At 43.9% G+C, this 23,688-nt stretch overlaps 1 protein-coding gene across 11 annotated transcripts in view; it reads right to left on the bottom strand.

Moving 5' to 3' along the window:
• SMPX (small muscle protein X-linked) overlaps window positions 1-23,688 on the bottom strand; it is a 62,678-nt gene that overhangs the window by 25,645 nt on the left and 13,345 nt on the right. For 5 of the 11 annotated variants that reach the window (XM_034755383.1, XM_034755373.1, XM_034755363.1 and 2 more), the window contains exon 4: window positions 20,048-20,201. In XM_034755383.1, coding sequence (XP_034611274.1) covers window positions 20,061-20,201 — 141 coding nt within the window. In that variant the 3' untranslated portion in view covers window positions 20,048-20,060. Of the gene's footprint in view, window positions 1-3,093; window positions 3,765-13,009; window positions 15,544-18,818; window positions 18,985-20,047; window positions 20,202-23,688 lie in introns of those variants that run through there. The other 6 variants (XM_034755434.1, XM_034755425.1, XM_034755348.1 and 3 more) reach the window with 5 other exon arrangements.

Here is a 23,688-nt window from a genome sequence, read left to right as displayed (position 1 = left end):
AAAGCGTTTTTTAATGATTAATTTGCCCTGAGGACTTGGGATGCATTCGCGGCCAGTACAGCTACTGGAAAAGTCTGTTAACGTGTCTGGGGATGGAGCGGAAATCCTCCAGAGACATCTCCATGAAGCTCTCCTGGAGGTACTCCAAAAGCCTTTGCAGAAGATTTCTGGGCAGTGCAGCCTTATTCCGTCCTCCATGGTAGGACACTTGACCACGCCATGCTAGTAGCAAGTAATCTGGTACCATTGCATGACAAAGCCTGGCAGCGTATGGTCCCGGTGTTTGCTGGCATTCAAGCAACATCCGTTCTTTATCTCACTGTGTAATCCTCAGGAGAGTGATATCGCTCATGGTAACCTGGTTGAAATACGGGAATTTAATTAAAGGGACAGAGGTGGCCGTTCCTACTGGGCTGTTTGCCTGTGGCTGAAAAGAAATCCTTCCCTGTAGTAAGCCAAGCGCGGGAGGGGAGAGGAGGATTGGAGCGGAGCTTTTCTCGTATGGCTAGCAGGGATCTTCCCTGATACCAGCCACGCGGAGGGATCTTCCCTGATACCAGCTACGCGGTGCGGGGAGGGATAAAGCGATCATCCCAGAGAATTGGGGGGGGGGATTAGTTTGTTTTCTGCTGCTGAAGGTTAACAGAAAAACCGCAGCACTCAACGAGCTTTGCTTGGTATGTGGGAAAGGAGGGCGCAGAAGCCGAAAGACAATGGCTTACGATGGCTGCATGCAAGCCGAATTCTGTTGCCCGGACCTGCGCCTGTGATCTCTAGCAGCAAAGCCACAGGCACTCAATATTAAGAGGCAAAATGCGACCTTGCACAGAAAGCACATGTGCTATGTAATGTGAATAGTGTTGTTCACCGTGAAAGAGTATAAGCATTGTTCTGTAAAATGTATCTTTTTAACAAATTCTCTCCTTTTTTCCCTCCCTCCAGCAGCTGCAAATTTTTCAAGCCTCCCTCCTCCGTCCCAAAGGCTATCTCAGATAAGGCGTCGGAAAAAGAGGACGCGAGACGAGATGTTGGCGGAAATCATAGAATCCACCTGCAATGAAAGAGCTCATCTGAATGAGTGGAAGGACACAGTTTCAAAGTATAGGAAAGATGCCAGTGAACGTGAGGACAGGAGGGACCAACGTGAGGACATGAGGGACCAACATGAGGACAGAAGGGACCAACGTGAGGAGAGGAGAGACGCTCAAGATGAGAGGTGGCGGCAGGAAGATCAGAGGAGGCAGGATGCAATGCTGGAGCTGCTGCGTGAGCAAACAGACATGCTCCAGTGTCTGGTGGAGCTTCAGGAACAGCAGCAGGATCACAGACTGCCGCTGCAGCCCCTGTATAACCACCCTCCCCCCTCACCATGTTCCATAGCCTCCTCACCCAGACATGTAAGAACGCAGGGGGAGGAGGCTCCGTGCACCCTCTCATTCCACCCCAGTGGACAGCCCAAGCAAAAGGCTGTCATTATTTTAACCTTTTTTTAGTGGCCTTTTCCTTCCCTCTGATCCTCCTCCCAAACCCCACCCGGGCTACCTTGTCAGTTCTCTCCCTCTTTTTATAATCAGCAGCCAGGCGATTTGCCTCAGCCTCCCACCCCGCCATAAAGGTTTCCCCCTTACTCTCACAGAGATTGTGGAGCACACAGCAAGCAGCAATAACAATGGGAATATTGGTTTGGCTGAGGTCTGAGCAAGTCAGTAAAGTGCACCAGCGACCTTTTAAATGGCCAAATGCACATTCCACCACCATTCTGCACTTGCTCAGCCTGTAGTTGAACAGCTCCTGACTCCTGTCCAGGCTGCCTGTGTATGGCTTCATGAGCCATGGCATTAAAGGGTAGGCTGGGTCCCCAAGGATAACTATAGGCATTTCAACATCCCCAACGGTTATTTTCTGGTCTGGGAAGTAAGTCCCTTGCTGCAGCCATTTAAACAGAGTAGTGTTCCTGAAGACGCGAGCGTCATGAACCCTTCCTGGCCAGCCCACGTTGATGTTGGTGAACTGTCCCCTGTGATCCACCAGTGCTTGCAGCACCATTGAAAAGTACCCCTTGCGGTTTATGTACTGGGTACCCTGGTGCTCCGGTGCCAAGATAGGGATATGGGTTCCATCTATCGCCCCACCACAGTTAGGGAATCCCATTGCAGCAAAGCCATCCACTATGGCCTGCCCATTTCCCAGAGTCACTACCTTTAGTAGCAGCAGCTCAATGATTGCTTTGGCTACTTGCATGACAGCAGCCCCCACAGTAGATTTGCCCACTGGAAATTGATTCCCGACTGACCGGTAGCTGTCTGGCATTGCAAGCTTCCACAGGGCTATCGCCATGCGCTTCTCAACTGTGAGGGCTACCCTCATCCTGGTATTCTGGCGCTTCAGGGCAGGGGAAAGCAAGTCACAAAGTTCCATGAAAGTGCCCTTACGTATGTGAAAGTTTTGCAGCCACTGGGAATCGTCCCACACCTGCAACACTATGCGGTCCCACCTGTCTGTGCTTGTTTCCTGGGCCCAGAATTGGCGTTCCACGGATAGAACCTGCCCCATCAACAACATGATCTCCAAAGTGCCGGGACCCGCGGTTTGAGAGAAGTCTTTGTCCATGTCCATGTCCTCATCACTCTCATCACTGCGCAGCTGTCGCCGCCTCCTCCTTGCCTCATTTTTTGGTCCTGGTTCAGCATAAACTGCACAATAATGCGCGAGGTGTTTACAATGTTCATGACTGCTGTCTTGAGCCGAGCGGGCTCCATGCTTGCTGTGGTATGGCGTCTGCTGTGTTCACCCAGGAAAAAAGGCATGAAATGGTTGTCTGCCGTTGCTTTCATGGAGGGAGGGGTGAGGCTGTACCCAGAACAACCTGTGACAATGTTTTTTGCCCCTTCAGGCACTGGGATCTCAACCCAGAATTCCAATGGGCGGGGGAGACTGCGGGAACTATGGGATAGCTATGGGATAACTACCCACAGTGCAACGCTCCGGAAATCGACGCTAGCCCCAGTACATAGACGCACACCGCCAAATTAATGTGCTTAGTGTGGCCGCATACATTTGACTTTATACAATCTGTTTCCAAAATTCGAATTCTGTACATTCGGATTAATCCCGTAGTGTAGACATACCCTTAGAAAGTGACCAAGTCTCTGCCCTGAAGAGTTTATGATCTAACTTGAAGCAAGATGAATGTACCAAGCAATAGAAGGGAAGGAGGAAGGTGCATGTGGAAAGAGGGCGAGTACGAGCTGTCAAAATCTGTCAGATCCACACGTCCTGCATCCTCTTTTGAAAGTTTAACACTCTTGCCTTGGACTTCACACCATCCTCTCTGCCTCATGCCTGTACAAGAGAGAGAAGTCTTTATAGGCTCAGGAACCTGGAGAACCAGCCTGTGCGTAATGGATAACATTGTCTCAGAGCTGGATAAGCAACCAAGCAAGGCATCACCCTCATGCTGCTAGCTTGAACGGACACTGAACTGTCCATGGTAGAGCCATCTAGTCCATATAGGCTGGGCTTAATTTCCTTCATTATCTTTGTTTCTTTGAAACTATTACAAGTACTATGTTAATTATCGTCACTTTTGAGAGCTTATTGTTCAGTTAAATATTTAAACTGTGCAGCCTCTAGCCCACAATGAGCCTTTCCTAAGAGCTGCTTGTGTGTTACAGCAGGTGTGAGGGAGAAGGCCAGGAGGGAGAGAACAGAGGCAACAAGTAACTGTTGATAGTGGGTGACGGGCATAATTCTGAACCCACTCCCTGAGAAAAAAAGAAATAAAAATATAAAATCTGGCAGAAATCTAGGGACGCACTTAACTCTGCATGCCCGTCCCCACCATGAGTCGCCTCTGGGATGGAAATACAAGGTTGTTATTTAAAATACCTTAAAATGTTCTTGGTATACAGTATATTTTATTTGTTCATACATTCTTCTTGTTTTTAATGGGAGTTCACAGCCTAAGATCAGTGAGCATTTAGAACAGAAGCACAGAGGAAGGGTCAGAATAGCATTAAGAACAGGCAGGCATTGGAGGACTAGTTGAAATTTTTTTATCATAATTGATTTTTGATGTAAAATTGGGATTTTGACTCAATAAATTTTTTTGAAAAGTGTCTGCTTTCCATAGAATATTACAATCTTTGTCAAAAAATCAAATATCTGAAAATCCTAAATGTAAATAACTGTAATGCAGATTTATTTTAAAAAAGGCACCACAGAAGGTCCTGGCAATTACGGGCCAGTAATCCTAATTTCAGTACCAGGCAAATTGATTGAAACTAGATAAAGTACAGAATTATCAGGCACATAGATGAATACGATAAGTTGGGGAAGAGTCAATACAGCTTTTGTAAAGGGAAATCATCCCTCACCAATCTATTTGAATTCTTTGAGGGGGGTCAACAAATATTTGGACAAAGGTGATCCAGGGGATACAGTATTCTTGGATTTTCATAAAACCTTTGACAAGATCCCTCTCCAAAAGGCTTTTAAGCAAAGTAGGCAGTCATGGGATAAGAGGGAAGGTTCTCTCATTGATCAGTAACTGGTTAAAAGATAGGAAACAAAGGGTAGGCATAAATGCTCAGTCTTCACAGTGGAGAAAGGTAAATAGCTGGGTCCCCAAAAATCTGTTCTGGGACCTATGGTGTTTCACATATTCCTAAATGATCTGGAAGGAGGGGTAAACAGCAAGGTGGTGAAGTTTGCAGGCTGTTAAAACTACTCAAAATAGTTAAGTCCAAATCTGACTGTGAAGAGTTACAAAGGGCTCTTACAAAAATGGGTGAAAGATAATGGCAAATGAAAATCAGTGGTGATATGTGCAAAGTAATGCACATTGGAAAACATAATCACAACCAGATATACAAAATGATGGTGTGACGTGGTGTATCAACCTCACGCTGGCCAAGTTAGGGTTAACCACACTCTGTGGATTGAAGAGGCCAAACCCCCTCACCCTTCCTAGGCATGCTCAGACTGTAGACAAGTTATAAAAAGGAGCAGCTCAGTGCAATCTGGTCTGACTGAGGAGGAGAGTGGACATGTGTTGCAGGTTCCTGCCAGGAAGCTGCAAGAGCTCCAGCCTACAGAGGCCAACCACGCTGAGGTCCCTGCAGAAACTCTATCGACCGCCATGGATGACAGAGAAGAATTTGTTCGCATCGGGAAACTACCGATGCTGGAAGTGAGGGTAGGAAACAACATAAGGAATAGAATTGTGGCAGGGAGCGACCGAGCCTGAACGCAGCAGAATCAATTCCTCAGGGCCCTGGGTCAAGACCCAGTGAAGTAGGGTGTGCCTGGGTCTCCCTACCCCACACCATATCCACATTGGGTGTGGTCACCACCCCGAGGAGCATGCCTTGAATGCCTAGACCCTGGACACTGGGCCATGCTGCCTTGAACACAAGAGCAGCTGTATAGACTCTAGCCACTGGGCCACACTTCCACACTGGCAGTTGTCTTGCCCTAGGGGCAAGAGACAGTCCAGGGAACTCTTGCCACTTGAGCCATAACCCCTGTTTTTCATCTTTCTCAGCCTGACTCCCCATGGCGGGGTGTATCAACCCCATGACAGATGGAGTCTAAATTAGCTGTTACCACTCAACAAAGAGATTTTTTGAGTCCTTGTGGCTAGTTCTCTGAAAATATCTACTCAATATGCAGTGGCGGTCAGAAAAGCAAACAGAATGTTAGGAACCATCAGGTAAGAGATTCCACCTCATGTTCAGGCACTGTCACAACCCCTGCAAAGACCTCCTCACCCAAGCCCATGCAAGTGGACATAACAGAGACCTAACTGGACCCTTCTGAATGGGAACACTGATGGCGAGAGAACTTTGTGTTTCCACTGTGGTGGCACTAGCCACATGCTGTATGTCTGGTCCTCCTATGTCCTTGAACCCCGGGGTTATGGGAAACAACCATACCCAGCCTCAGTAAGGGGGCTGAGTTTCAGCAACATTGGGAAAACTCCACCAACCCCCCTCTAGCAACCTATTCTGGGCACCTGGCCTGATACATTGAAAATGTCCTCACAACTACAACTCCAGTTACAACTCCGGCTCTGGGATTCTGGACAGGTACTTCTCTCCCCATCCTTCCCCCCACTCCCCAAAGACTACCCTGGCTCCAGTACTTGGCTTACCCGTACAGTGGAACTCTGCCACCGATTTAATTGAGACAATCGATGGATCGCTTCCTCTGCGGCTGTTAGTCAGAAAACTACAATTTTGGAGGTGAAGGTTGGGGAGCACCATAAGTTTCTCTGATTCAGCCTTCTCCAATCCCTGCACCTCCCTTTGTTACTCAGAATCCCCTGGTTGGTGAAATATGATCCGCATATCTCCTGGCATCAGAACACCATGACATTTAATTCTGAATTTTGCCAGGACAACTGCCTCCTGTCTTCCAAGCTCAACTCTCAAGAACCTCAGGTCAGATGCTTTGTCCAGGCTTCAGAAACAGGGAGAGATGCTTGGGCAACAGGGAAGGCTTCCATGCTACTAGGGTCAGCTGTCACAGTTCCTGCAAAATACCAAGAGTTTTAAGATGTATCCAAAAAACAAATGCAGACATACTACCCCCTCACTGGGAATATGAGAGCCTGATCAATTTACAGCCTGGAGCCAAGATTCTGTTTAGCTAAATACATTCCATCTCAGAACCTGATTTAGCCACCCTTAAGCACTGCATCCACAAGAATCTGAAGAAAGGCTTAATCCAGACTTCCACGTCCCTGACAGGGGCCCCTGTCCTCTTTGTGAAAAAGAAAAACAGCTTCCTTAGACTCTGGGTTGACTACTGTGCCTAAATAAAATCACAGTGTGGAATTGATACCTGCTACCCCTGATCCCAGAGCTCTGGATTGGGTAAGAACAGCCTGAGTATTCACCAAGTTAGACCTTAGCGGGGTATACATCCTAGTCAGAGTCCGGTCAGGGATTAATGGAAAACCACTTTTCACACTTTGTATGGCCAATTCAAAAATCTGGTAATGCTTTTGGACCTATTAATGCACCTTCTACCTTTCAGCATCTAATTAATGATGTTTTACGAGATATGCTGGACCAGTATGTGGTCAGCTATTTATGTGACATTCTAATTTACTCTGAAGACCAAGTTATGCACACCCAGCATGTGTGCAAAGTCCTATAAAGATGCCATCAATAGGGACTCTATGCTAAGCTGCAGAAATGCATCTTCGGTCAACCCACCATGGAATTCTTAGGCTACATTCTGTCCGCCAAGGAAGTCTGCAAGGATCCCTGGAAGGTGGAAGTGGTTCATGACTGGGCAACCCAGTGAAGCATTGAAGAAATTCAGCACTTTATTGGGCTTGTGAATTTCTATGGAACTACTTTATATGGAACCACTCCTGAATCCTGGCCCCTATGACCTCTCTGATGCAAAAACCCACCAAGTTTTCTTGGATGCCAGAAGCCCGAGAAGTCTCTGATCATCCAAAGGTAGCATTCATCTCTGCACCCATCCTCATACATCCTGACCTAAGTCAGCGGTTCATCCTGGAAACCAAAGCTTCCAATGTCACCATTGGGGTGGTGCTGTCCCAGAAACAGGGCCTTGACCCAGAAGTTCATCCTGGTGCATACTATTCTTGCAGTTCACTCCTGCAAGCATAATTGTGAAATTTCGGGGAAGGAGCTGATTGCCATCAAAGTGGTTTTTGAGAACTGGAGGCATGATCTAGAAGGAGCCAGACACCCAGTTCAGGTGTTCACTGATCACAAAAATCTAGAACACCTGCATTCTGCTAAAGTCCTAACCCAACAACAGCTATGCAGAGCTCTTTTTTTTTTCTTCTAGGTTTGATTTTACAATCGCCTATCACCCTGGCTCCTGCAACAGTAAGCTGGATGCTGTGTCCCACAAAGGGGAGTATGCCGATGATCCTAAGGGATCTGAAGAAGAGCCTCCTGCATCCTGAAACCACATCATTTCCTCGGAGGATCATCACTATCTGATTTGTTCATGACCATACATTCTGCCCTACCAAGTGACCCCTTCATCCAGACACTCCAAACTTCCAACACTGAACCCCAGGGTAAGCTCACACAAAAGGATGGACTCCTGCTCATTCATGGGCACATCTAAATCCCTCAGGGACACCCCTGTTTGGAGGCTCTATGCATTTGCCATGACATCCTCTGTACCGGGCAAGGCAAAGACCACTCCCATGACACACTCGTCATTCTGGTGGCCAAAACTGTGGTCTGGCTTTCAGGCCTATGTCAGATCTTGCAACACCTGTGGTCACACCGAAGTTCCCCAAACAAAAACCTTTGAGATTTGAATACCCACTGAGACCCCCTTGAGGCCTTGGGCTAAATTACAATGGACTTCATTATTGAACTAACAGAATCTGAGGGATACCATACCATACTGATAGTAGTGCATCAACTGACAAAGATGGCACACTTCATTCTCTGTGCACATCTTCCCACCACCAACGTTACTGCTCATCTCCTCATCACATGTGTGTTCTGCCTTCACCACCTCCTGGACCATATTACCTCAAACTGGGGTTCCCAGTTTATTTCTCAGTTTTGACCGGAGGTGTTTTTCTTCTTAGAGGTGTTGTCTCCGGGCATCAACTGCCTACCACCCACAAACTAATGGCCAATCAGAAAGAGCGAATCAAGTGTTGGAACAATACCTGTGATGCTTCAAAAGCCAACACCAAAATGACTGGGCTTCACTGATTCCATACATGGAATTCACATACAACAATGAAGACCATGCCTCAACCAAACTGAGCCTGTTTTTTTTGTTGTTGTTGTTGTTGTTTTTTTTTTTTTTTGCAAATTATGGTTGCCACTCCTGTTTTCAGCATGCACTGCTCACAGTACCCACATTTCCTGGTTCTTCAAATCCATCAAACACAGGAAGAGTTGAAATAAAACCTAGATGTAGCCAACACTACATACAAACATCAGGCTGATCATCACCAGCAGAAGGGCCCTACATCTGCAGTAGAACAAAAGGTATGGCTACCCACCAAAGACGTGAAGACAGGCAGACCCTTATGTAAACTTGGACCACCAGTACCTAGGACTCTACCAGATCTGTAGGCAAATCAATCCTGTAACCTTTGAACTCAACTTCCCTGCTATCTTAAGGTGCACCCTGTATTCTGTGTCTCCCTCCTAAACCCTTCTCTGACAATTCCTTTCCCAAACAAAAACAACCTCTCCTTCCACCAGGCCAATACCTTGTCCACAAGATCCTAGACTCCCAGATACAAAGAGGGAAGATATGGTAACTCATTGACTGGGAAGAGAACAGGCCAGAAGAGTGGTCCTATGAACCACATCATTATACACAAGAGCCTTCCATAGAACCCATCCAGACAAACCTGGTCCTCAGTCTCCCCAATGGAGCAGTGATGTCAAATCCTAGTGAGGTAAATAGAAAGGAGCATAAACACTGCCAAATTAAGTGTAAAAATGTAATAAGAAAAGCAAAAAAGGAGTTTGAAGAACAGCTAGCCAAAAACTCAAACGGTAATAAAAAAATGTTTGTAAGTACATCAGAAGCAGGAAGCCTGCTAAACAACCAGTGGGCCCCCTGTATGATCGAGATAAAAAAGGAGCACTTATGATAAAGTCATTGGGAGAAACTAAATGAATTCTTTGCTTCAGTCTTCACGGCTGAGGATGTTAGGGAGATTCCCAAACCTGAGCCGTCCTTTGTAGGTGACAAATCTGAGGAATTGTCACAGATTGAAATGTCATTAGAGGAGGTTTTGGAATTAATTGATAAACTGAACAATAACAAGTCACCGGGACCAGATGGCATTCCCCCATGAGTTCTGAAAGAACTCAAATGTGAAATTGTGGAACTATTAACTACTATTAACTCAGCTTGGAAAAGAGGAGACTAAGGGGGGATATGATAGAGGCATATCATATCATGAGTGGTGTGGAGAAGGTGAATAAAGAAAAGTTATTTACTTGTTCCCATAATATCAGAACTAGGGGCCACCAAATGAAATTAATGGGCAGCAGGTTTAAAACAAATGAAAGGAAGTTCTTCTTTACACAGCACATAGTCAACCTGTGGTACTCCTTGCCTGAGGAGGTTGTGAAGGCTTAGGACTGTCATGGTCAAAGACACCCACGCATTGATTTTAGTTTACAGACTCCAGCCTGAGGCCAGTTTATTGACATACATACCAGTGCACTGGGGTGCAGTCCAATGACTGACACACTAGGACCGCTCGCAGGCGGCTTTTATTTCATTAAACCGCAAGCAAAGTACAAACAATACGTCATGAGTTAAGAAATTGGGGTTGGGGTCAGTCCCCCCTTCCTGGCACCTTCCTTATTATTTTCCGAGAATTGGGTGTTTTATTTGGGTACAGGGGCCCTTGGTGGTTTTCCCCCAGGGGTGGAACTTGGCACCAGTTTGGGTAAATTTCTTGGCAAGGTACATGTTATTTTCCGGGGTTTTACGGTTAAGGGTTAAGGGGGTTACCATGGGACGCCTAAAGAAGATCTGTGATTGGCTAGTTTTGCAGATAGCTGCAACTGCAAGAGTGATCAGCTCGTTGCAAAAGCAATTTCTTAATGTAAGTGGATATTCTGTTTTCATAAACAAGTGGTTATTATTATATTTCATAAACTTGCGGTTATTATATTGCTAAAGCAGTTTCTGTCGTAGCCTTTAGCATTGTTCTTTGTTTTTCCTCCCCCCTCCTCTGGCCATTACCCTTCATCGAGTTTGGCAGAGAACCATGCAGTTCAGTCTTGTTCAGGCCTTGGCCTGTACTGCTTTTATACAGGCCGTCAGCATTAACAGTCCTCTGTTAAGGGGTCTGAATCTAGGCCTTTAGAGTCACTCTGGTTCTTAAAAAGAAGGCCCCCCCAGTTCCCGTTCCCCACAGGACTATAACAGGGTTTAAAAGAGAACTAGATAAATTCATGGAGGTTTAGTCCATTAATGGCTATTATCCAGGATGAGTAAGGAATGGTGTCCCTAGCCTCTGTTTGTCAGAGGGTGGAGATGGATGGCAGGAGAGAGATCACTTGATCATTACCTGTTACGTTCACTCCCTCTGGGGCACCTGGCATTGGCCACTGTCGGCAGACAGGATACTGGGCTGGATGGACCTTTAATCTGACCCAGTATCACCATTCTTATGACCCCAATATTGAATGAAGTCTACCGGCTCCCTAGGTGCCATCCTTACCTACTGTACCATGCCGGTGCACTGAACTGCTGCCACTGACCAACAATCTTAGTAATAAATGCTACAGACCCGCAGCAATCAGGCTCCAAGCCCCTGATTGGATGGACAGGCAGCATTCTCACTGGTTACCTGGACTATACAAAGACCCCAATAGGAGGAGGGAGCTGTCTGAGCAATAGACCATTGCCTATTGGTTGTTGCCTTTCCCAACCTTGCCTCATCACCTCACCCAACCTCACCTTCCTAACCCACTGACCAGCGCCATGGATTTGATCTTCTGACTACTGACCCAAGTGAGAATTCTGATCACTGCCCTGGACTGCTCTGATACAATTGACCTTCTGGCTACCCAACCATCTGCATACACTTGACTACTGCTCTGGACTACTCCCTAGCCCTCCTTGGCCAACAGGCATTATACATGGAAAGGGCAAAGGAGAGCACCTTCACACAGCTGGTAAATTTGGTGTTTTTCTTTGTATAAAGGGTTTAAAAAGGGACATATGTAAAGTACTCCGAGCGTATGACCCTCTGAACTGTCCTGACATGTGAGACACTTCTTTGAGGAAGCCTTAGATGAAGGAATATCCCAGTCCTGACAGCTTGAAAAATGTCTCCTCTCTTTCCTGAGAGAACATTTCTGCTCTTAAACATTTAATTGTACCTTCCTTCTGATAGTCCTTCCCTGTTCCCTCCCCCATACAAAAAAGCACTCAAACCCATATATATGTTGATCAATTGACTAGGCTACAGACCAACTCACAAAAGCAAGGGAATTCAGAAATTGATATCTAAAGGACAATGTGCCCTTAATTCATCTCTGCCTATCCAATGGAGGGTATAGAGTCTGTTACTGGAAAACTCTGGGACTGACACAGGGCCCGGGAACAACAGAGCAGTGACAGTGGTAAGTCTGCTTCCCTGGCTTCTGCCTATTTAAGCCTGAACATACATTTTTAAGGCTTTGTATATTTACATTTTATTCCATTTCTATAAACATTTGTGGTTGTTTAGTTTTCAGTATAAGGGCTGCATCCCCAAAGGTTTAAAATAATACCATCTATTTACTGACATGGGTTCCCCTCCCCTGAGTTGGAGCAGTCTTGCTATGAGAATGCTTTTTTGGTTCTTTCATGTTTCTTCAGTAAAAGCTCTTATATTCTTTGTCTGCCCCTTGTTTGCTTGCTTGTTTGTGAGTTTGTTTGGAACAGGAAGAGTGCAGATTGCACTCTTTTTTGATTGCTGTTGTTTGCTCCAGGAGTGCCTTTGTGCATCATGAGTGGCTCTGTATGGTTGTGCTGGGCATAGTAGCAATTTAGAACAAGGTTTGCTCCAAGGCAACAAACATGAACAAAGACCCAAGAGACTTAAAAGCGGAAGGATTAATAACAGTGTTATCAAATCAAAGTAAATGTTACCAAAGGGGAGAGGAACTTCTGACTACGGGCCTCAATGCTGAGGCTTTTACTCTGTCCTTGTCGGTGATTGGGATTTATTGCATTGGTGGTCAATTACAGATGTAGTTGCACCAATGCAATCCCTAAATGTAGAAAGGAAAGCCATTGTTCGTACTGGTTTGTTTGTACTGATTTCAAGCAGAGGTTTGCTTAACTGGCTTTTGTTATCTACACTTGAGGTTTTCCCCAGAGCAGCTACAACATGTCAATGCCCAAATGTGGAATATAACGTGACACAGGCTCAGAATGAGAGAGACCAAAACATTATTCAAGTAGGAAACTTTAAAATGTTGTGGGATTCATTCACTTAATGTAATCAATTTGGACTTCAGCCTCAATTTCATGATTCTTTATTTACCATGTTAATAATTTTCAACAAGAAAAGTGACAGGACATCCAATTTGTGTGGCACAGAGGTAACCTTGGCACTAAAATGAGTGACATCCATCAAAATGAAGTACAGGTGAGATCATGCAGCTGCACCAGTTGTTGGCCATCAATGGCTGACTCAGGACTAATTCCAAATACAGATAAGGCCTCAAGACTGGCAAACTGTCACTGAACCCAATGGGAGTTTGCCTAACTACAGACTGAGGGAGAAAGGAGCAAGGATCTCTAGATTTGGCTCCATATATTTAAAACTGTCCTATTTAAAGGCAATAGAAAACATTCCTTATAAGTAGCCTATATAACATCAGTACAAAGTTTCAAATTAGATGACAAAAAATCCAAAGTACATTTAAAAAGTAATTTAGATGATTTCTGAGTGGAGGGCTGTGAAAACGTAATTAGGTCGTCTCCTATCAAATGATAGGAGGAAAAAATTATTAAATGAAATGATGAGGGGACTAAGTCTATGAGAAATAAATTAGCTTGATTGCCATGTCCAACCAATGATATTTCGAATCACTCTGTCAGTTTAATTGACTACAATTTATGTAAATTTGATAAAAATGAGTTGTGCCATTAATAACGGATTGAGTTGCATGTTGTGTGTTTGAGAGCACTTAGCCCTTTACTCTGATTAAGGTACTTACAATCTATGGTGCTGAAGACATTTTGAACTTTGTATTATTTATTACAGGCTCGTCACCATAATGTATGGGTGTACTGCACCTGGCTTAAGCTGATGATATAATTCCCCTGTATAGGGAGGTAAAACCACCATATAATCTCATTCATAGCTCTGTAACTATGTTCTGTTTGATGCTCTCAAGAAAAATCATATATTATGTATTTTTCTCCTGCAGACCATAAAATTTCTAATGACCAAAGGTAACTGGATCCACATGAAGGGGCCTTTAAGCCCATGCAAAGCTCCATTTATGTCAGTGAGACTTTCTGTGGGAATCAGGGTCTGTCTACGCAGATCATATTGTAGAGATGGAGCCTTAGATTTTAGGGATAGATGATCACATGTTCAGAAAGTTCTATGGAGACTGCATTCCAACTGTTTTTTTTTAACTGATATAATTCATATTGCGTATGTAGAGAGGTAGGCAAGAGGCAGAGCAATGCTGTGCTTCATCTTCCCACATACTCTATCCAGCACAACTGGCCAGCATCTCAGGGAAGTAAGCTGTTCCACCAAAAGGGAGACCTGCACCCCTGGTAGCTTCCAGAGGCAGCCTATGTTTCTGGACTTATTTGTAGGATACAACTTTGCACTGCTTCCAACTCAGCAGTGATTAAACAGCAAACTAATCCTTAGAAAGTTATGCAAGAACAGCACTGTTGGAAACTTAGTTTTCAGTGTATACATATGTCTCACAACAAAGGCTCAGGGCACAGTATTATGTAGTACACCATGATCGAAGGAAACCAATTATTTAATAGCTCTCATTCACACACACAAAATGATATGGAAGTAGGGCATTATCTGCTTCTGAACCAATTAGCTGGAACCTTCTCCCTGTTGTTCTGAAAAATTCTGTCTCATTGTAGACTGAAATGAAAAGGTCTATTTGCTGACCCCACAGCACTTGTGAAAAACTTTTTGTTGCTTAGAGTGTATTAGAACTTCTGAGTGGGGTAAACATAAGAGCCTGTAATGGAGTTACTTTATTCGGACTGGGGAGAGGTGCATGCACATATGTTCACAACTTCAAACTTTCTGGAAAGTAGCTCCTGAACATAAGAGGTGCTATAATGGGATATAATTTCTTTAAATTTTAACTACCAGTACATGCTTCTTGTCACATTTTCTATAAAATATGACAGTTCTTTGAATTATTCATTTGTGGATGTCTCATCCAATTATAAAAATTATTTGTTTAAAATAAAGACACTGTTGGTGAATGTAAAGAATTGTTTTGCACATTTCTATTAAAGGAAAAACTAATGCAACTCTTTTCCAGTGTTGAGCAAAATGCTCTGTAATCTTTGAATGTTTACTTTGAAGGTGTCAGTGCAGTTAGTTTTCATGTCCAAAATGGCAACACTCAATTATTGCCTGTTTGATTGGCTCATATAGGTGCTCCTGCCCATCAGTAGGAAGGAGTGTGTTCTGTCCCTCACTCTATCCTGTGTAACTCTCATAAAATTTCCTAGGGTCCTTCACCTGTGCTGAGGTATATAAAGAGCCAAAGTCTCCTCACTCTATTCTCTCCCTCCATGCCCCACATCAAGCCATCGGATGTCATTGGCGCTGTAGGAAAACTCTCCTTGATTTGCAAAGGGGCAGAAGTTAATGGTAGCTGCTCTCAGTAACTTTTGATGGGTAGTGGAGGAGAGGGAATGGAGGTTCTCAGCAATGGCTCCTGGTAACAGTCACAATCTGCTTCAGCGGCACCAGTCTTGCCATTTACTCAGCTTCCAGGAGCTCACTGCCGTCTGGTCAAGAGAAATAACATATGAAGAAATTGGTCTCTAAAAGAAAAAGATGGGGGGGAATAATTGACTTACAACTGGAGCAGCTGGGAATGAGATTGACTGTGTCGCCGACTGATGATTTTATTGTGAATCTCATGCTATTTGGTGTTCTTCCTAACGTCTCAATGTCTGGAGACAAGTGATTACATGGGAATCTCCGTTTTCATTTTTAAAAGAAACTTTTCTAGCCCTCGTGGTTGCAGAGAGAAGCCTGAAAACATGACCTGACAATACTCCAAAGGCTCAAAAATCAGAAGGCAAACAAAAAGACCCAAAATAATTTGCTATTAATTATTATTTTATTTTTTATTTTTGATTATGTATTAAATTATTTATTAATTTTAAAGCCAATGTCATAATTTTGGGAGGTCTGATATGCTTGTTGAACACTTGGGGTTGACCATACTGTAAATAGCCCCTTTAGCAGAGGAACAGGGATTGAGCCTCTCTGAAGTTAACAAAAGAGAAACTAGAGGTAAAGAATGCAAAAACTACCTCAGACAAACACTGGGCTAAACAGTGAATGAGTGGGTGAGAGGCAGAGTGACCAGATAGCAAGTGTGAAAAATTGGGACACCTTTTTAAAAAAAAAAAAAAAAAAAGGCAAAGGGGCATAGTTGCCTGTATAAGACAAAGCCTCTAATATCGGGACGTCTGGTCACCCTAGTGGGCGATCATGTTAAATTGACTGCCAGAAACTCATCTAGCCCATTCTTTTCCAGTATCACTCTGGACTGTGCTATCTGCCTCCTACTTAAAGTTCTTAAACAGGAGCACAGCTGCATTATCTTGATTTCCTTTAGATCTGTTAGTCATTACACCAAACTGTTACAAGCGGCTCAGAGAGTGGGTGAGATCTGACACATGTATCCTTTGATCTGCCTTTAGTTATATACATATTTTATAGTCTTGCCCAGGTCAACGGAAACTGAGAGGCTGAGGATATTAAATTATTGGCAAGACTTAGGCTATGAATGTGCTCTTCCATCTTTAGCCAGGTTGAGGACCTCTCTTTGGAGGTGTGGGGCAGAGAGAAGGCTTCCATTATGGTATTCAGGACTTTGCCATAGTCCTAAGGAGTATGCATCCAATGAAGTGGGCTGTAGCCCACGAAAGCTTATGGTCTAATAAATTTGTTAGTCTCTAAGGTGCCACAAGTACTCCTGTTCTTTCTCCCATCAAAGCACCACAGGATAATCCTATAAGTGCTAAGGAAATATCCTGGGAGTTTTTTCTACATTATGTAAGGAGACAGGCTATTAAGACATATGTGATAGTGGATCCTTATATATGTAAGCTTGAGTTGCTCCTTGTCATAAAACATATTGCTATGTTATTTTATTTAAAGCTCAAAAAAAGTAAAAATATAAATCTTTCTAAGAAAATCTTATACAGTGCAATTTATTTTTCATATTTGCCTAGAAACTAACTCTTTCTCCCCTACTGTGCTCCTTGTGACACTACCACCTCGACCCTGCGTAAGGGGGGTATACACAGGATGTGGTAGCATATTCACTATCCTCTGAAGAGACAATCCTTCTCCCTCACCCTTGGCTGCAGAGGGCCCTGCCTGCATCGCAGACTCCAGCCCGAGCGGGAACATTTACACTGCTACTTTTAGCCATGTAGTGCAAGCCTGAGTCATTTGACCCTGGCTCCAAGACCTGCTGCCATGGGGCTTTTTTGCAGTATAGATGTACCCTAACTCATTTCTGTAAATTAAAAGTAGACTCAGTCCCAAACGTCAGGGTTTAAGACAATCTCTAGCTATTAGAGATCAGAATGAGACCTAATGTGGGGACAGATTATCCCCTGTCTCCCTACGGTGGAGTTCTTACACCTTCCTCTGAAGCACTGGACATTGTCAGCAACAGGATACCCGAGCAGGTGGACCTCAGATCTGATCCAGTGTGGCCTTTCCTTGTTTCCTAAGAGTTGTATTGTTTAATGTAAACTGATTTGGGTTTTGACTGTTATATCTGAGAAAAGTTATTTGCTGCAGTTCTCAAAGGAATCTGAACTTTGTCTTCACAGGAAGATGAACAAGATGGTTTGTGCATATGGGTGACGATATAGAGAGGAAGGCTGGGGAGCAGGGCCACACCAAAGGCTGGAAAATAACAATATTGACACATGATGGCCAAACAACCTAAGGGTGCAAGGGTCTGGTAAGTTAGCCTATTAGTGAGCCAAACAACACTTCATTGATAGGCAAGTCATATGGCCGAACATTCTCCTTAGGCCAAATTCTAGCCAAAAGCATGACTGGTACCCAAGTGAGTGCATTTATAAACATGGCCAGAAGAAGGGGCTGGGCCTGCCACCCCATGGCCCCGACAAGGAGTTACTGCACCATGTGGTTTCCTCTTTTGCTTCTACCCACACCTGCAACGAGACTACCAATGTTGCTGCCACCGCTGGAGCTGCTCCTCCAGTCACTGCCAACCCAAAGTGTAGGCTCCAATGGGAAGGAACTGGGCCTACTGCCCTATCCCTTGCTGCTCCCAGCTGGTGATACAGCACCATATAGCATCCTCGCCTCCTAATGGAAGCTCCCTGGGCTGGGATATAAAAGCTCCTACAGAGCCAAAAGTTCCCCTTCATCCTTTTATAAGGCATTTCTTAATCCCTTCACTTTCTTGGAGCTACCTGACTCAGCAGCACCCCCATTCTTGTCACTCTCCGAACCTGAGAAGCAATAAAAACATGAGAAGACGGGTCGGGGAAGAAGGGAATACAATTGCAATGGCAAGTTATTTTGCTGTATGATGATCTAACAGCTTTAAAGATTTAATTTAGTTGGGTATCCATCCATGTAGTAATGTATTTTTCTTATATTGCACTTCAGGGCATGTGATAAACATCATTGCCAGATCCCCAGTAGACTAATTATAAGACAACAATTTTCAAACACTAAGAATAACAGTCATCTGAAACTAAATCTGGGGTTAAATTTAGGTCTGAATATCTCTCATAGAGGGAGGAAACTTTAAAGCTCCGCATTAAAAATTCATATTTCTCTGGGCACTGCTTTAACATGATGACTACAATATTACATTTTACAAAAAGGTTAATTTCCCTTTTCCCAGGTTTCCTAAGGAGAAAGCCTCTGTTGTTGTTACTTGAAAATCACAGGAACATTTTGCCACAGCAGGCGAAACACAATAAACTATTAAAGGGGTTTTTTGTTTGTTTGGGGTTTTTTTGTAAATTGACACATTTATGTTGTACACAAAAACAAATAAATGTTACAATGTGTTTTGGGCCAAATCACTGTGATTGCACATCATATCCTTCCAGGCCCCGGATACTCTTCAGTTCTGCAGTTACAGAATCCTCCTGCATTACGTTTTATATTGCTTTGTTCTTCTTTTATGTGAGTAGGCAGAAGATTCCAGATGCCACTCTTTTATTTCACTTACAGCTTCTCTGCCCTTTCTCCAGGACACAAAGGACTTGTTTCAATAGAAGTAATTGGCAAATGTACTGTTCTGTTAGATACTATGTGACCCAAATCACTTTTGCTATTTTTAGCCAGGTTCAGTTGCCCCCCTCCCTGTAGAACTGAACCCTCATCGTTACTGCCTGATGCACCTTTACAGATTCAGGCTTTTGAAGGAAGTCAGCCAATGCTGTTTTTAATAGAGATGAAGGTTCCTTGCTTTAGGACTCAAGTCTAAAAATAGCCAGAACGTAAGACAACAGAGGCCGAGATTTAGAAAGATTTACAAGACTTGTTCAAAATCAGGTGAAAATAATTTTAAAATCAATGTTTTTGCTATGTTGATGAATTTTTCTTTTTAAAAGCTTTGCTACTGATCATAGACAAACTCCTAATTGTGAGAGAGTGTGTGTGTATGTGTTTGCACACATGTGTGTACATATATCTCTTGGAACTACAAAAATAAAATAAGTATAAATGTTTACCTAAAGGAGGTAGTACTTCCTGACCTAGTTGTTATGCATCACAATTAACTTCTTTATAGTTTATGTACATAAAAATAAGTTCTATATTCTGCCACTTGTTCTGCACAAACAGGGGTGTGCATGATTGTGAGACAAGAACTTGGCATTATTAAGCTGACTGTAATATTCATAATAGCAGAGTATTTTTTTGTTAGTGAGGCTGGTACATGCCAAAAATGATCAGATGCAAACTCTCAGGTGCTCTGCTACAAGATTTGTGTTTTAAATGCTGTAGAATTCCAGGGACCATGAACGTCTATTCATGAAGCAGACTCTCTCTTTCAAATTTAGGGCCTGTTCCACAGTCTACTAAGTCAATGGAAACACTCCCATTGACATAAATGGTCTTTGGATCTGCCTGTCATTCCTAAATAGGGTGACCAGACAGCAAGTGTGAAAAATCAGGACAGGGGGTGGGAGGTAATAGGAGCCAATATAAGAAAAAGACCCAAAAATCGGGACTGTCCCTGTAAAATCGGGACATCTGGTCACCCTATTCCTAAAGCCACAGCAAAGGAAGATCTCTTTTACTCACCTGTTCTTTTCTACTACTGGTCAGCTCTGGGGACAAATTTCAGCTCACTCTTTATATTCTGGATCTCTGATAAGTTGACAGCAGGGCCTGGAAGTTTCTTGGCTCCTGGGAGCTGCTTCTTCTCCTTCTCCTCCTCTGTAGAAGCAGGAATGCTCTGTGCAAAGGGAAAATAGTCACCTTACGATAACCGTACAAATCTCTTGAGCATAAACAGAGGTCAGTTAATTGGGAAATGTGAAAAGGTTTTTTTGATGCTAAATGTAATCACAATGGAAACTGGACAGCTGTAAGAGGGAATTAACTTGATTAGTAGATGCCTTGAGATGCCTACATGTGTTTTGAAAAAAATGTTATTGAAGTGTACTGAATGCACAAGGATTTACATCTCTGTACATGTGAGTAGCAATTTACTATGTTAAAGGAATAATGGGAAGTGAATCTGGTGGAGTGCCATAGGCAGCCAAAAGGAAGAAAAGTAAATGTCCATTTTAATCACCTAATATCTTGTAGAGTTAAATAGCCATGAGCTCTAGCTACTGAGAAAACTAATATTCTGCACTTGTGATTTTTAACCCTCGGCAACTCCCGAGTCTCTGAAGAGCAGAGCTGTGATGGTAGCTCATGGGCACTAAGGGCCTGATCCAAAGCCTATTAAAGTCAGTGGGAGTTTTTCCATTGACTTCAGTGAGCTTTGGATCAGGCCCTGTGGAAGAGATGGATTTTGAGATATTTGCGACACAGCCTCGTGGGGAATCTTTAAAATTAAGACCAAGATCGGAGTCTGGAATCAAACAGGGAGCTAATGTAGTGTGTTGGAACACTGGGGGTGAGGATGGGGTATGTTCTTGTCATCTGTGTTAGTTATAAGAAGGCCTACCACATGCTGTATTATCAGCAGCTTCTTCATGGTCTTCCATTGACAACCCTTATTTGTCGTACAATGCCATGACTGAAGCTGGAGGTGATAAATCAATGTGGCTGGTCCAGCTATGACTGGAAGGGATGCATTTCTGGCTTCTAACACTATGTGGAGTAGTGCTGGGTGAATTTTTCTACATACAACTTTTTTTTTCAGCAAAAAGTGCACATTCGGTGATACCAAATACCTTCTTGAGTACATGTTGATTTTGCTGGATTTTCCATTTTGAAAAAAAAAATTAAAAGTTCAGAAAAAATCAAAACAGTCAGTTTTGAAATTTTCTAAATGAAATGTTTTGATATTTCAGTCTGAAACAACTTTTCCTTTCAAAATTTCCTTTAATTTTATTTTTAAAAATTCAAAGTTATTTAAAAATGCTCAAAATCACAAGGAAAAATTTCATTTTTTTTAAATGAAATGCTTTGTTTGATCCAAACCCATTTTTTTCTTTTCTAAATTGCCAACGAACAAAAAAACCTGTTTTTCACCCAACTATAATTCAGATGTCCAGAAGTAGTGAAACATTCAGAACAAGCCCAGAACTGTGTATTACCTTGTTGTATCAATTGGTGGGTAAATGCCCTCAAAAGATGGTGAAGTCATGGTTTTGGCCAAGTCTTCAGAATCTTTCATTCTGCCCAATTACATCATCCTGTCTTTCTTGGATTTAGGTTTCAGTCAAGCTAGTCTTAATACAAGTACAAGACAGCTGGTGACAGCTTCTCTCTGTGAGAAGGAGATGTCAAGCCAGGTGCCATCTGTGCAATGCTGTTACTGAAGACAGCCTAATTCTTCCCCTCTCATCCCCCCCATCCCTAATTTCTACTGTTTCCTTGACATTAAGACTGGAAAGGACCATTTATTATTATTATTATTAATAGTAGTAATTGAACATTTATACTGTGGCAGTGCCTACAGTCTACAACCGGGACATCTCATCTCCATTGAGCTGATGCGTGGGAAGGTAGTTTTCCAGCAAGGAGGTTAAGATTTTTCCAGCCTAGGTTCTAGATCACGATTTCTCAAACTTGTTTTGCTGGAACCCCCTTTGAAAATATTTCAGGCTCTTGTGATCCCCTCCCCCCACAAAAGTAACCACACCCTCCTATACCATACCACTATTACTTCTGTGCTGCTGCTGGCAGCGGCACGGCTTTCAGACCTGGACACCCAGCTCTGAAGGCAGCGCTGCCACCAGCAGCAGCACAGAAGTAAGGGTGGCATGATATGGTATTGCCACTTACTTCTGCACTGCTGCTGGCAGCTGCACTGTCTTCAGAACTGGGTGCCTGGTTAACAGCCGCCCTCTCTGGTTGCCCAGCTCTGAAGGCAGCACAGAAGTAAGGGTGACAATACCGTGACCCTCCTGCAATAGGCTTGTTGACCCCCTTTTGGGTCAAGTTTGAGACACACTGTTCTATATGATTACAATATCAATCAGTAGTGGTTGGAGCTGAATGAATAGTTTTGCAGCAAATAGCTTGATTAATTTATCCTCTCCTTTTTTAGTCAAGGAATATCCAGTAGGGGATCATGATTTCATTAAATTAATGTATTAGGTGTATTTAGTTGACATTCTTTTTTGTTTGTTTGTTCAGTGAGATTTTCTCTCTGTGGATTGACCTTGCTCTTGATATTCAAAATTCAAAACTGGTTGGTTGTGATTGGTTCTGTAAGTCATAGTATTATTTCTAGTCATTGATTGATCAAATATAGCTCCAGGAGAAAGAGGTTTCAGAGGGGTAGCTGTGTTAGTTTGGAAGTGAAGAAACAGATTGCCAGAGCCAGAAGGGTACCCAGAATTCACCTATTATAGGACAAGCCCAACAAAAAAAGTAACAGAACATCACTAGCCATCACCTACAGCCCCCAGCTAAACCTCTCCAGAGCATCATCAAGGATCTACAACCTATCCTGAAGGACAATCCCTCACTCTCACAGACCTTGGGAGACAGGCCAGTTCTCGCTTACAGACAGCCCCCCAACCTGAAGCAAATACTCACCAGCAACTACACACCACACAACAGAAACACTAACCCAGGAACCAACCCCTGCAACAAACCCTGTTGCCAACTCTGTCCACATATCTATTCAAGGGATACCATCATAGGACCTAATCACATCAGCCACACCATCAAGGGCTCATTCACCTGCACATCTACCAATGTGATATATGCCATCATGTGCCAGCCAGGGGCGTCTCTAGGCACCAGCAAAGCAAGCAGGTGCTTGGGGCAGCCCATTTGCAGGGGCAGCAGGGATCCAGCATGAGAGCTAAGAACCAACAGGGGGCCCTGGGAGCTGTAGTTCCTTGGTTAGCTCCCTGCCTATAGAGCCAGCCCTGGAGCAGGGAAAGAACTACATTTCCCAGCATTCCCTTGGCCACTACCAACAGGAAAGAGGGGGAGGGAGTGAGGAAGCTGAGACCCCATGCTGCAGCCTGCTGTGAATGGAGAGCTGCACTGGGAAGGGTAGGGATACCATATTTTAACTTTCAAAAAATAGGACACTTCATGGGGAGGGAGGGTAGCCCCACCCGCCCACCATCCACTCCCTCCGACTGCCCCCCACAGAAACCCCAACCCATTCCCTATCCCCTGACCACCCCCTCCCGGGACCCCTGCCTCAACTGCCCCCCAGGATTCCACCCCCTATCTAAGCCTCCCTTCTCCTTGTCCCTAACTGCCCACTCCTGAGACCCCCCCCCCCCCCCCCCCCTAGA

The sequence above is a fragment of the Trachemys scripta genome, chromosome 1, assembly GCF_013100865.1.
Source record: "Trachemys scripta elegans isolate TJP31775 chromosome 1, CAS_Tse_1.0, whole genome shotgun sequence".
NCBI classification, from domain to species: Eukaryota; Metazoa; Chordata; order Testudines; family Emydidae; genus Trachemys; species Trachemys scripta.
Note: the sequence above shows the minus strand (reverse complement) of the source record. Positions and strands in the feature narration are given on the sequence as shown.